The following is a 13987-nucleotide window of genomic DNA, read 5'->3' as shown; positions in this document are numbered from 1 at the left end:
GCTGCTGCTGCTGCTGCTGCTGCTGCTGCTGCTGCTGCTGCTGCTGCTGCTGCTCTTCTGCAGAGAAATATGTAATATGAAGCGTTTCCAGTTCTGCTTAGGAGACAAGTGTAACCAGTTCTCTCTCTTTTTTTTTTCTCAAGTTATTTAAAGAATTTATTCTCTCAATTGCAAATTTATTAGAGTGATCTGGGCCAGAGTTGCTTTTTGCGATCTCCATAGACTTTTTCAGTTCTTACTTCACTTTTTTCCCCACTAGTCAGTGCTTCTTTTGTAAGGGATAAACTAAAATGTCTTTTTTTTTTAAAGGGCTTTACTTAGATAAGTTGAACCATTTTGCATGAAACTTTGACATTTTATTGCTTTGATTCTTTCAAAACAACCACAACATGTACTTTTAATAAACAGTGGCAGGGCCGGCACTTTTTTGGTTTTTTTTCGAGACAAGGTTTCTCTGTGTAGTCCTGGCTGTCCTGGAACTCACTCTGTAGACCAGGCTGGCCTCAAACTCAGAAATCCACCTGCCTCTGCCTCCCAAGTGCTGGGATTAAAGCAGGGCTGGCATTTTTGATGCTGAAGAAAGATAATTATTATTTTGATGCTAGCCTGGGCTATATAATGGAACCCTGTCTCAAATATATATATATTAGCAGTTTGTTTTTCTCAAGATTGCTTCCTTGCCCTCAGAAATAGTCAGTCAATTATAAATAGATTTAGTATTAAATGTGAAATCTTTGTCCTTAGATATATTGTTAATTTTTTGCATAGTAGAATAGCAAGTTCCAAGTAACATGAGTCATAACAAAAATAGTGTGCTGTTTCCCAAGACTGGAGGTTATGTAATACATTTTAGAAATTCGTTTGCCCACCTGTCATCTTGAGAGCTGGAGAGCTGGCCCTGTCCCTCATCTGTTGTAGCACTCAGAGAGTGGGCCCTTGTCTGTTGTGCGGTGGTGTGGGTGAGCGGTAAGGTTACAGGGGTGGAAGGTGCATACAAAGGGGTGAATGAGTGGAATTGGAGTGCTAATGTGAAACTCACAAAACAAGCAATAAAATGTTAAATAAAAAATTGTTTGCCCAAAACATACTACTTTGAGCTAATATTGAGCCAGTTTTCTTTGCTTCTTGTTAGATTTCTTAAAATCAAATTAATAATTTTTTTGTTATTATCTCATATATTTCTAGTATTCTAGCTCACAGTGATGGCTACCACATTTGAAAGTAGCAAAGAAATGCTGTCATGGCTGCTGTTGGGTCACATTTCCCTAAGAGAGCTGGAGCAGGGTTGTTGTAATTTAGGGTCTGCCTTAGAGTCTGCCTTTTCTTCCTTCTATGTGCTCACTTACTCTTTTCAGTAGGATTGACTAAGCTAGAATGATCACAATACACTCTAGAGGATGAACTCTGGAATTCCAAAGTCAAGGGGCAGGGAGGGGTGTCTGTGTGTGTGTGGGGGGGGGGAGAGTCACACTTAATTTCCCCCACTCTTTTCCATTGAATTCCCATGTTTCTGTTCTGTCCTGATTGAATTATGGTCTTTTCTAATTGTCTCCTACTAGTAGAGCCACAGTAGGGGGCAGAGTTAGGGGGCTCAGCTGTCGGTCAGCTCTGAAGCGCTGTAGCTGAAGACACATCGTCTATTCTGCTGGGAGGTGTGAGCAGTAGCTAGCAACCTGGCTGTTACCCCTGTTTCTGCTGGTCCTGTGCAAGGCCTGGTATAAATAAAGGGAGCCATTGGCCCAGTTTCAGACTCCCCAGTTCCTTTGAGAAGCTGGTAGAAAAAGAACCACTGACTGTTTTCTGTCAATTTGTTTATTTGCGATTGTATAGCTGCTATGCAATAGTCCCAGTTTTCTTTCTTTCTTTCTTTTTTTTCTAGACAGGGCTTCTCTGTGTAGCCCTGGCTGTCCTAGAACTCACTCTGTAGACCAGGCTGGCCTTGAACTCAGAAATTCACCTGCCTCTGCCTCCCAAGTGCTGGGATTAAAGGCGTGCCCCACCCGCCAAATATTTTAAACTCTTAGAAAAACTGAATTTTGGAAATGAATACTTTTCCTAAGTAGCTAAATGGCTTTTATTCTGTTTTTTTGTTGGTTTTTTTGTTTTTGTTTGTTTGTTTGTTTGTTTTGTCTTTGTGGTTTGCTTTTAAATTAGAATTAAAGTGTATGGGTTCTAATAATGGAGCCAAAGTGAGGGTCCTACTTGATTTTGGCAGTGAGACATAAACCCCTTTCTGTGTTCTGGTTCAGGATGGCTGCTGTTTTTGGCGATCACATTTAGGATTGGACTGGTTTAATTGTGTTCTGTGAGTCGTGATATAATCTCTCAGTTGGTGAGTTTTATAAATGCAAGAGACTTAAGACAGGCATGTAGTACACTATGCTTGAAGCAAGATTGTCAGCAGCTGTTGTGGTGCAGGTGGAGTGTGGCTTCTCCAGCGGTTCTGGTATGGAACTTGGAGGATTTCGGCTGTGAACGCCATAACTTTTTAAGGTGGCCAGGGCTCATGTGGTAGCAGTCCATTTGCTCTGGTTCCTTCCAGCTCTGCAGCAACTTAGTATTCTCTGGTTCAGAGGATTTCCAGCAGTCTGTATTGTTTCAGCTGTGCAAACTTTAAATTTAAAATGGAGCTTGATTTAACTTCATTAATAAATTTACAGCTTCTTGACTGTGAGCAGTTAAACATCTCAGTCTTAATTAAGTACTGTGTAGTGAAGCTGAGAAAAGACCTTTGCCTCTCACACCTTTTCTTGAAGGAACCAGACAGGTCCTGCCTCGTATTACTTCTGAGATGAGAGGCTCAGGCTGGGCTGGGCTGGGTAGGCCTGCACAGAGAGCCTCTTTTAAAAGTTAGAGAACCTCAGCGTGACTCTGCACATTGTTCAGGCCTGTGACAGAGACTCATGTGATAACACAGCCACCCAGGTGAGTCCTCACAGACTGCCAGGGCAAGCTCTATTTTAATGCAGTCAGCTTCCTCTGTGACCCTGTTTGTGTGGTTTGGTTTAAGAAGCTGTGAAGGTGCCCGTGGGTTGGGCCACTGGTGTTTGTAAAGGACTCTACTTTTTCATTACAACTTGCAGTTGAAGGGGTAAATACGGGGCAGAGGGGGGTAGTAAATACAGCAGTGAACTAAAATAAAATATCAATCATATTTTATCAAGTTTTAGGACTAAGTGTTAGCAGTTGTCAGATCCTGTGCACATTAAAGTCAAATAAAATCTGACCTCCCAGTTACAAAGAAAATCGGTCAGTTAAGAAAAATTAAGTATTTAAGGATTACTTAGTCTCTTTCCACCTCACTTTACTTTTTACTTGATTTCTAATTCAGCCACCAGAATAAAAGATGTAAGGGTTCCCAGCTTGTTGAGAGAAAGCATGCTGGTCTTGGGGAGCAGTGGGGAGAGGCAGTGGGGGGCCTGGGCAGTGAGGCCAGGCTTTGGAGAGCTGCTATGGGCCTCTCAGTCTGGTTGCCCAAGGGGTTTGTATTTGACTATATAAAAATAAGTATGAAGGGTCTGGGCAACAGTTGATTTGTTCATTTCGTCCATATCGCTGCTGTTTAAATTAGGTTATCTAGACATACTGAGACTCGGTATAACAATTCAAAAATACATTTAACTGAATCTAACATACATTCTGCCTGTTGGGTTTCTTATTATTTCCACAGGCAAAGTACAGAATTATGTACCAGTCCTGAGGAGCCACACTGTAGTCAGCCTCTAAAACACTGCAGTGGAAGGTTAGGGGGAGTGAGTAATCTGCCTCCTGACCACCGTTGGTATGCCCACTACCCCAAACTTCCAGTCCCTGTCTCGAGTCCAGGGACTTTCAGGGAGATTGTTGCTGAGCCCTGTTGGCCCCCACACCCACCTCAGTACTGCTGCCACAGGAAACGCTGTTCCCTCACCCTGACTGTGGTATTAGTACAGCTGATGCCCTTCCATAGCTTTTTCTGTTCCTGTCCTTTTCTGTGGATAGCACTGTTGTGTTCACGTGAGTTGGTTTTTGAACTAACCAATGCAATGCCTCCAAACTCCTGAACCTATCTGCCGTTCAAGGAGACTCTTGCCACTGACTCCTCGTGAGTCCAGTGCTGTTATCCAGCATGGGCCCGCATGCTCTACTTGCTGGTCTGTCCGTCCTCTGGTCTGCTTCTTTTGTACTGCTGTAGGTCAATTTCCACCCCATGCCTGGCTCTCCTTGTCCTGGTCCCATACTGACATTTCCCCTTCACCACATCTCTGTCTTTGGATTTGGTTTTTTCTACCTCATTGCGGCAGTTGATAGTTTGTTCATCCGGATGTTTCAAAATCTCCCTCACTGTCTTCAGGGGCCATTTCCTCAAGCATGGGTGTTTAGAAATAACGCTTCTCACCAGAAACCAGCACAGGCAGCATTTCTGATAGAACAGGCCTACTCTGCCCAGGTTAGAACCAGCCATACACATCTGCAGAATCGTGTTTTCAGTTATAGGTCACGATGGATTCCTAAGTCAGTTGCAAGTTGTGTTTGAGAGACTTAAATACTTTAGATATATTCAGGTATTGGTTGAATAAATGAGTACAAAGCTTCCAGTGTTGCCTTCTAAGAATTGGGCAAGCATGAAACGGACTCTGTGGCTACGGCTGTTAATGTTAAAAAAAGGGAGCACATTAAGTTGGAAAGTAAACTTAGTGGGAGGCTAGTGAAGGGGTTGGAGGGGAGGGGATGAGGGATGTCAAACACATCCTAGGGATGACACATTTTATTTATTTATTATGTATGAGTGCTCTATCTGTGTGTACACCTGCATGCCAGAAGAGGGCATCAGATCCCATTACAGTTGGTTGTGAGCCACTATGTGATTGCTGGGGATTGAACTCAGGATCTCTGGAAGAGCAGAGTGTTCTTAACCTCTGCCCCAAATGATAAATCTTAAAGTACTTTTAAAAGAAAGACTTGGTTGTTGGTTAAAAAAAAATACTTAGATATCAGCATTATTATGGACTAGAGGAATTGGAGTGTTTCTAGTTCTTCCTTGGTATTTTTTTTTTAATTATTTGTTTATTTGAGTACATTGTTGCTAATTTTACACACACCCCTTGGTAATATTATTTGAACATTTTTTCCATTTCTTGCAAAGATCAAAAAATACCACTAAAGCAGTAAAGGGTTTAAATTTGATTTTTAAAAATGCAGTAAGTATACACATGTAGTAAGAACATAATATGAGCATAGTAATATTGTATAGTCTTTGTTAGTTTTCTGTCTAGTGTTAATTTTCTGACTGCCACTGTATTAAAATGTGCTGTTCATTTATAGTAATTGCATCTATAAGAAAAATGTGGATTTGGTTAGCTAGATTTGAGGAGCTTGTGAAAAGATGTGGCCTCGATAGCCAGGATGGAGTGTATGTAGCTCTCTTAACAGTCGATGATTGAGTGCCAAAATTACCTTAGAAACAAATGCTAGGTTCCCACTATATCCCAGTCCCCCATGTTCTTGCAGGCATCTTTTTCTCTTGTCTTTCTGTGACTTGAGTCTCACTAATGTCACCCAGGTTGGCCTTGAACTGCTGATCTTTCTTCCTTAGACGTCAAACTACCTGCTTGGGTATAGGCAAGCACTCCCACAGCCAGCTTCTTGAATGCATGCTTAAGTAGAAGCTTTACTGCAGAGCATTTATTTCCATCACCTCCAGAAGAAAATTGCACTTAGCAGTCAGTCCCTTTACAGTTTCCTGGGCCCTGGAAACCACTAGACTACTTATAGATTTGCCTTTGGGGACATTTTATATACATAGAATCATGTTGCGTTCCGCCCTTTCTCTTTGACTTTTTTTTTTTTCTTCTTAATGTGATGTTTTCTGAGGTTCTTTTATGTTGTAGTGTGTTAGTTTCTCATTTTTGCTTTATTGTGTGGCTGTAGTGCTTTTAAAATCTCTTCACTTAATGGACTTTGGGGTGGTTCCCATTTTGTATCTGTGTGAATTTGTGTATGGTTGTGTATCTGGGAATATTTTTATTTTCATATGTATACAAAAGAACTGTAATTTTTAGGTGATTTGGTAACTCCATGTTTAGCTCTTTGAGAATTGCTCAAGTAGTTGACCTGTTTGCAATTTGCAATTTTGTTGCTGCAATGTAAGGTTAGAGCTTGTCCACACTCAGTAACATTTGTTAGTGGATACTGTGTGTGTGTGTGTGTGTATGTGTGCTCTTTATGTGTTTTGCTAGACTGGCTGGTCTTCAAACCCCTTGGTTTTTCAAGACAGGGTTTCTTTGTATAGCCCTGGCTGTCCTGGTACTAAATCTGTAGACCAGACAGGTCTCACACTCACAGAGATCTGCCTGCCTCTGCTTTTGGTTCTTCTTCTTGTTGTTACTGAGTTGAAAGTATTCTTCATATATTCAGAATAAAAATTTCTTAATGATTTGCAAATCTCATTCTGTAGGGTTTTCTTCGTTTTTTAATACACTTTTGCCTCTTGTATAACTTGGTATTAATTTTGAATATCAGTAATTTTACATTATTAAACCTTTAAGCTTGTAATCTTTGCTTTAGAGAAGCTAATACAGAATGATGTATATTGGAGTTAGTGTCTATAGTACATGTAGTTGGACAGTAGAAGACAGAAAGATTAAAAACTGCTTTAAGATCTTTTGGCATCAAGAACTTGTTTAAATCCCTGATCCAGAATAATAAGTAATAACATGACAAAGGATTATTTTTCTGGTTAGTATAATCCTAAATTAAACTGGTAACCTTCATTATTAACAGTAAGATTTTCATTTATTTTAATCTCAATTTATAATTTAAACATTTTATAAATGATTTATAAAATAATAAAAGAAGTATGTCTATGTGTGTATGTGGCAGGAATGGGGCTGGGTAGGGAGGTGGAAGCCAGAGGTCAACTTAGGTGATGTTTTTCTCAGAAACTGTCCATCTGGTTTTTGAGACAAGGTCTCTCACTTAGAGCTTGTGGATTAGCTTTGGCTGGTAGGCCACCGCTCCAATCGGTAGATTTTCTGGTTGCTGTCTTCTCAGGGTTTGGGATTACAAATGCAGTACCATGCCCAGATTTTGCTGTGGGTGTTTGGGATCAAACTCAAGTTTCTATGGCTTGCATAGAATTTAAATTTAAAAACAAGCAATTAATGTTACTGAATATTGATCAGGGATTTGAAATATTTACATAATGATGTTTTTTGGGTTGTTTGTTTGCTTGTTTTTGAGAGCCAGAGAAAGAGATGAATCGGACTAGAATTTTTCTAGCCAAGAAACTGAAACCATCTGTTCTGCTTCATGTAAAAAGTTTTCAAGATATTATTAATATACAGACTAGGAAGGTGATCTCTGCTAAGGTTCTAAAAATTCTGTAAGAAAACGTAATTCAGGGCTATCATGTAGCTCAGTCAGTAGAGTACTTGCCCAGCCTTGCATGAAGCCTTGGATTCATTCAGTTTCCAGCACAGCATGAACTAGATGCAGTATCTGTCAGACACTTGGAATCTCAACACTTGAAAGGCGGGGAGAGGAGGGTGAGAAGCTTAAACTGTGTCATACTTGGCTACACAGTCATTGACTCCAGCCTGGGCTCCCTGAGACCTTATCCTAAAGAGACAGGTGGGGTCAGCGGCATCGACAACACCTAGCTGTTTAAGAAGCCCTTTGGAGATTTTAGTACAGAGTAGCTGTTGTCATGTTTCTCCTCGTAATTAATGGTAGGCATGGCTTACACAGCGTGTGTAAGTTGGAAGTCAGTAATGCTCACACTCCTAAGATTTTAAGTCTATGCCAATCTGTAGCCAAAATGTAGTGTTTTATATATGAAATTAGAAGATTTGTAAGCCCTTTTGCACATTTCTCATTGTAGGCCTCAGGAGTTCAAGTTGCAGATGAAGTATGTCGCATTTTCTACGACATGAAAGTTCGGAAATGCTCCACACCAGAAGAAGTCAAGAAAAGAAAGAAGGCCGTCATTTTTTGTCTTAGTGCAGACAAAAAGTGCATAGTCGTTGAAGAAGGCAAAGAGATCTTGGTTGGAGATGTTGGTGTTACCATAACTGATCCTTTCAAGCACTTTGTTGGAATGCTTCCTGAAAAAGATTGTCGCTACGCTTTGTACGACGCCAGCTTTGAAACCAAGGAATCCAGAAAAGAAGAGCTAATGTTCTTTTTGTGGTGAGTACTAGAATATGAACCCTCTGTAGAACTGAGAGCCAGCTTCCTACTGTCCACTCTTGGAGTACCAGTTCAGGGGTCAGAATGGTCTTAGTAATATTGGGGGTTAAGCCAGGACCATGCATGTATGAGGCATGGGGTCCAGCACTATAGCTCCAGACCCCTCAAAATAATTTGTATTGAAGCTATTCAGATTCACTGTCAGAATGTTTACAGGCTTTATAAAGTCTAAGCTGGATTGAATTTAACTACATTGTCTACTTGAAAGAACACCACTTTAGGTAGTTTATTTTGTGGATTCTTAGAAATCATTGTTTCTAAATCAAAATTCCCTGTTTTACTGTTCCTACTGGTAAGGCGGAGCCTTCTACAGCACGTCAGGCTAACCATCAGCCCGCTCTGCTGGGTAAACGGTTCTCGTCTTAAGTACTTGTCATCTGTTTCCTTGAGGAAGTTATGCCATTCCTCATTCACTTTGGTCCTACTATATGTCTGTTGTATCTAGTTAGATTCCCCCCCCCCCAACCTGCATAGGGATATTTCATTTTTAATTTAAATTTTAATTAGTTAAAAAGATAACCTCTATATTTTGAGACAGGGTATCCTTGTATAGCCCAAGCTGGCCTGGTACTCAACAGTAGCCCTTCTTATTGCTGGAAGTACAGGCATGTTCTGCCATGCCCAGCTAAAATTCATTGTTTAGTTGAATGAATTTCTTATTTCCAATGTGTAGTTACATATGACTGACTGAAACAACATTTTCATTGTTGCAAAAGATTCAGCTGAACAGTATTTTTTTTTGTTTTTGGTTTTGGTTTTGGTTTTTCGAGACAGGGTTTTTTCTTTCTGTGTAGCCCCGGCTTTCCTGGAACTCACTCTGTAGGCCAGGCTGGCCTCGAACTCAGAAATCCGCCTGCCTCGGCCTCCTCCCAAGTGCTGGGATCAAAGGCGTGCGCCACCACTGCCCGGCTGAACAGTGTTTTCTAGTTTACATTTTAAGGTGATTTATGTGGCCTTTTCTGGTTATTCTAGTCTTGGAATATTTGACATTAAGCCTTAGACAAAAGTCTTTCACTCAGGCGCTTGGGAGGGAGAGGTAGGGGGATCTGTGTGATCTTCCAGGCCAGCCAGGGCATAAGAAGTGGAGACTGCAGGTCTGCAGGCATTCCGATTTGAAGGAAGGCAGTGGTAGATCACCCTCACTTCTGTTCCACTAAGGCTCTGCTGAACTCTATAAACCATGATGATGTGAGTACTGCAGTCGAGAGGTCAGGGTAGACAGATGCGTAGGACTGAATAGTGTACCATTGTGGAGAGTGCTAGAGACAGGTCGTCGTTGAGAGTCAGGTGTGGCAAAGCATTGTGCTCTTGCAGAGGATCATGGCTTGTTTCCCAGCACCAACATCAGGCAGCTCACAACTGCTTGTACCTGTTTCAGGGAGTTTGATGTCCCCTTCTGGCCTGGCCTCTGTGGACACCTGTACACATAAAGCACACATACAGACAAGTAGCCACGCACATAGACATAGATAAAAGCAGTTTTAAACGGTAATTATTGATAAGCCTTAAAGACAGTAGAATTTGGATTTGAGAGAAGGTCCATTCATTAAAGTTTTTTCTCCTATACACCAGTTACAGTGTTAGGGCCTGGGGAAACAACCATATGATTAAAATTAGTTGAAGTTCCTCCCTGTCTTTGGGGAATTTACAGCTGTGTGGCAGGTTTGCTGGCTAAATAGGCTTTTAAGTTGGACAAATGTTTTCTTTACTTGCCTTTTTAAAATTCCTTTTCTTTGTTTTTTGCTTGTGTACCTTTTTTCCCACTGTGGTTATTGTACACGACCATTTATGACATTAACCTTCAGAGGTGAGAAACAGATTCTGAGGCCTGGCTCATCTCCACTGGAGATTGTTTAATGCGACATAGGTTGTGCTTCTCTACAGCAGTCTTTTTCACTCTGGCATCCTTCTCTCCAGGGCACCAGAACAAGCACCCCTGAAAAGTAAAATGATCTATGCAAGCTCGAAGGACGCCATCAAGAAGAAATTTCCAGGTAGGGACTTGCCTCTGAAGTTTTATTGGTGTAGTGGGTCCCCAGGATCGGGACTGGAATGTTTCTAAAACCCACCTTACTATCTTCGTAGAACTTTAGAAACAGAGGGTGACAAAGGGAGAAATGCCCTCTGAGCATTGTCTATCTTGGGCTGGTCACAGTGTCTGTTGGCCGGCCCATGTACATGACCCTGTCTGTACATTCCTATTGGCTGTACATCACTGTACAGCTGGTTTTAAACTAGTTTTTCACATAACAGGTGGGGATCAATTATTCGTTGTTTTTGAATGTAATCATTGACAAAGCTGCAGAAAGGAAATGTTCATAGCAGGAAACATTCTCTCGTCTCTTGCTTTACTGTTGAATGGTATGATTTTAGGTAATTGAGTCTTCTGGGTCCAAAGGAAAATACACTCACCTGAGCTGGCAAGTTGACTTGCCGCTGGGTGGCTGGGGTCCGGATGAAGTGGCCCTGGGCAGACTCCAGCCAGAAGACATTGGTATGGTAGAAAGAGCATGCGGTATAAACTCAGGCTTGCACAAGGGCCGAGCTTGCTAACCGCTGTGTGACTATGGCCAGAACCTTAACCTCATGGACCTCAGTTCTCTCAGCTCTGGGACAGGAGGCTTGATCAGCGTGTCCTGCCACCTCCCTTCCCCTGTGATCTCCGAACAGCTGAGGGAGCAGAGCTTACACAGTTTATTTACCCAGTGTTGGTTTTGTGTTTTCTGTGACTGGCTTGTGTATTCCTGGAGTAGAACTGGTTCTCCCCAGCTTGTTTTAATGAGTTAAGTAATTGGAATTCCTGCCTTCCCTAGCCTGCTGCTGTTCCCCTCAGGGGTTCTTTGTACTTTGGGGTTGATTTGGGAGCCTTAGAGTGAGCTCACAAATATCAACTGATACCTCATAGCTCAGTGACTGCTCAACTCAATACTTTGATGAAACCTAAGACTTGAGGGGAATTGCTCCATAAGACTTGATTTAGGGATATTAAATGATAGTCACCATGTCACCTTTCTTGTGGACTCATCAGTGGCTTTCTCAAATCAGTCCAAAGTTGTATAAAAACTGACCTGTTGTGCTTGGAGAAGAGTTTGGGAAGTGATCTTCAGATGGCAGACTGACTAACTGTGCTGCTGTTTACAACATTCTGTGCTGAGAACCTGCTGTGTGTAAGCCCTTGGGGGAGCTAGTTCTACAGAGTGCCGATAGAATTGTCCCTAGGCCCACCAGTGCCACAGGTTAAGTGTTCAGTCATATGTGTGGTGTGAAATGCAACCACAGAACTGTTTTCTGTAACACAGTGTTAAAGTTCATGCTTGCTTTAAAAAAAAAGATTTTATTTATTTATTTATTTATCTATTTATTTATTTAGGTATTTTGAGACTAAGTTTCTCTGTATAGTCCTGGCTGTAGACCAGCCAGGCCATCAACTTGTCTCTTCAAGTGCTGGGATTGAAGGTTCCACCACCGCCCAGCTTCTATTTTATGTGTGCATATGTGAACATCAGTGTGCGGATTCATTCACATGCAGTGCGGCTGTTCTCAGAGTCCAGAAGAGAGCACCTGATCCACTGCACTGTTGTCACAGGTGGTTGATTTGTGTGGTTGGAAGCCACACTGAGTGCTAGGGACTGATCTCTGGTCCTCTGAATGATCAAGAAGCACTCTTAACCACTGAGCCATGTCTCTAGCCCTATATTTTTATTTTTTTAAATTTAGGGAAAAAGTACTAGGCCTGCCTTTTTATTGAAGTACAATGTCCTTAGTAAAGTGTGTTCGCAGACTGAACATGATGATTGATTTTATCCAGTTACTACCTCCACAAAACCTTCCTAAGTGCTTGCTTTTCTTTGTACCATTCCCCTTCCTCTTTCTGAACCCCAGTAGTAACAGGTACCCTGGCTTCTGACTGCATACATTAGCTGGGGCTGGTTTAGACTTAAGTAAATGGAATCATAATGGAATGTACACTTGTGTTTCTGGCTGCTTTCAGTCGGCATTACATTTGTTGGGGGGGGTGTCAATATTTTGATGCATGTGCTTGTACATTATTTCTTCCTGCAATTGGATAGTGTTCTGTAAGACAAGGCCCTTTAAATTAGTTGGTACCTTAGAGAAATGAGTAAGCTACTGCATAATCCTAAACAGACTCTGTCTTTCTCTCTAGGTATAAAGCATGAATATCAAGCAAATGGGCCAGAAGACCTCAATCGGACTAGTATTGCTGAAAAGCTAGGTGGCTCCTTAATTGTAGCTTTTGAAGGATCCCCTGTGTAGATCACCAGTCAGTGCCACGAATTAAAAGCTTCCATATTTAACACTATCCTTTCACTATATAAGTAAAGCAAATATATTAGGCCAGGATCTCACTGAGGAATTTGTCTTGTCATCTTTTAGAATAAATTAAAATTTTTATAGTGTCTGCAAACACTACCCTACATAAATCTAGCCTCTAAAGTTTCATTGGTGTGGAATTAAATTCTTATTGGCCAAATGCCTATTTTCATGAGGTGACTTTTAAAGATTTTATTAAGCTCAGGACTTTTAATAAGACAGTTCACAAAACAGTACAAGGCAATGTGACAAGAACTGCTAATCTTTGCTAACTTCAGCAGTTACTTTGTTTCTTTTGTGTAGAAAAGTGATCATAATCTGTATAATTTTGACCCAAATTCTCTATTTTTCCTTGACTTAAAATAATGAGATATAATTTTCTTTATAATGTGTATAACACCTAATATACACTAACAGCAGTAAGACTAAGCCAGGCAGTCTTAAATTCTATCAGATGTGTCATGACTGTTTCAGACTCTGCTTAAAATTTACGCTGATCTTGCAAAGCACCAGAGCATGGTGCTGGAATGCAGGAAGTGCCCTGTCCCTGCAGCAAGAGGCTCCCTGGGCTGGGAAGTGGCTTGGAGTGACTTTCTGTCTTAGAAATCATGGTGTATCCTCAGGAGAATGTTCAGTGTCTTGTAACAACTAATGATATCGCAAATTAGGGCTTCATTGTAATCTACTTTATTAATGAAAAATGACAAAACAGTGTACTGATAAGCCAAGGTACTTTCGATCTGTAATTTCTTTTTCAAAACTGCTGCGTCTGGTACAGTAGACTGTGGAAGAGTGTTGATTATGTTTCCTCTGGGGCTGGGTAGGATGCAAATCCCTAGCTAGAGCAGTTAACCAGCTGTGTGTGAAACAGAAGAAGGCACCATGGATGACACGGGGACTGCCCGACAACACTTGGAAATGATTGTTAACATCACAGGCATGACACCGAACACTGTAGAGATGCACCGTCAGTTGAACTTAGTAGCAATGCTGGCTTTATGTAATAAAGGAAGCATTTGTAACTTATCCTTTGTTTGTGTGATTATTTGTGTATGAGTTGGAGGTAAAGAATCTACCTTCTGACTCAGTTTGTTTTTTTATTGCTGTGATAAAGATCATGTCCAAAAGCAACTTAAGGAAAGAGTTCATTTCATCTTACAACTTCCAGAATCCATCACTGAGGGAAGTCAGAATGCGAACTCAAGAGACATGAAGGAATGCTGCTTACTGGCTTGCTTAGTTTGTTTTCTTACATACTCCAGGACCTTAAGCCCAGAGGTCGCACCGCCCACAGTGGGCTGGGCCCTTCTATATCAATTGTTACAGGGAGGTCTAATGGTGGCATATTCTCAGTTGAGAATTCCTTTTCTCAGATGGCTCTAGCTTGTATCAAGTTGAAACAAGATGAAACACAAGATGGAACAAG

The 13987-nt window shown here is 41.3% G+C and overlaps 1 protein-coding gene across 1 annotated transcript in view; it reads left to right on the top strand.

The window, feature by feature from the left end:
- Dstn (destrin, actin depolymerizing factor) overlaps positions 1-13587 on the top strand; it is a 27372-nt gene extending 13785 nt beyond the window's left edge. The window contains exons 2-4 of the mRNA XM_028756758.1: positions 7862-8169; positions 10147-10223; positions 12395-13587. Of these exons, the coding sequence (XP_028612591.1) occupies positions 7862-8169; positions 10147-10223; positions 12395-12504 (495 nt within the window). The 3' untranslated portion in view covers positions 12505-13587. The remainder of the gene's footprint in view (positions 1-7861; positions 8170-10146; positions 10224-12394) is intronic.
- The last annotated feature ends 400 nt before the right edge of the window (positions 13588-13987 follow it).

Source organism: Grammomys surdaster, unplaced genomic scaffold, assembly GCF_004785775.1.
Source record: "Grammomys surdaster isolate TR1022 unplaced genomic scaffold, NIH_TR_1.0 129, whole genome shotgun sequence".
In the NCBI taxonomy this organism is placed as follows: Eukaryota; Metazoa; Chordata; class Mammalia; order Rodentia; family Muridae; genus Grammomys; species Grammomys surdaster.
The sequence above is the reverse complement of the archived record's forward strand: the minus strand, read 5'-3'. Positions and strand labels throughout refer to the sequence as shown.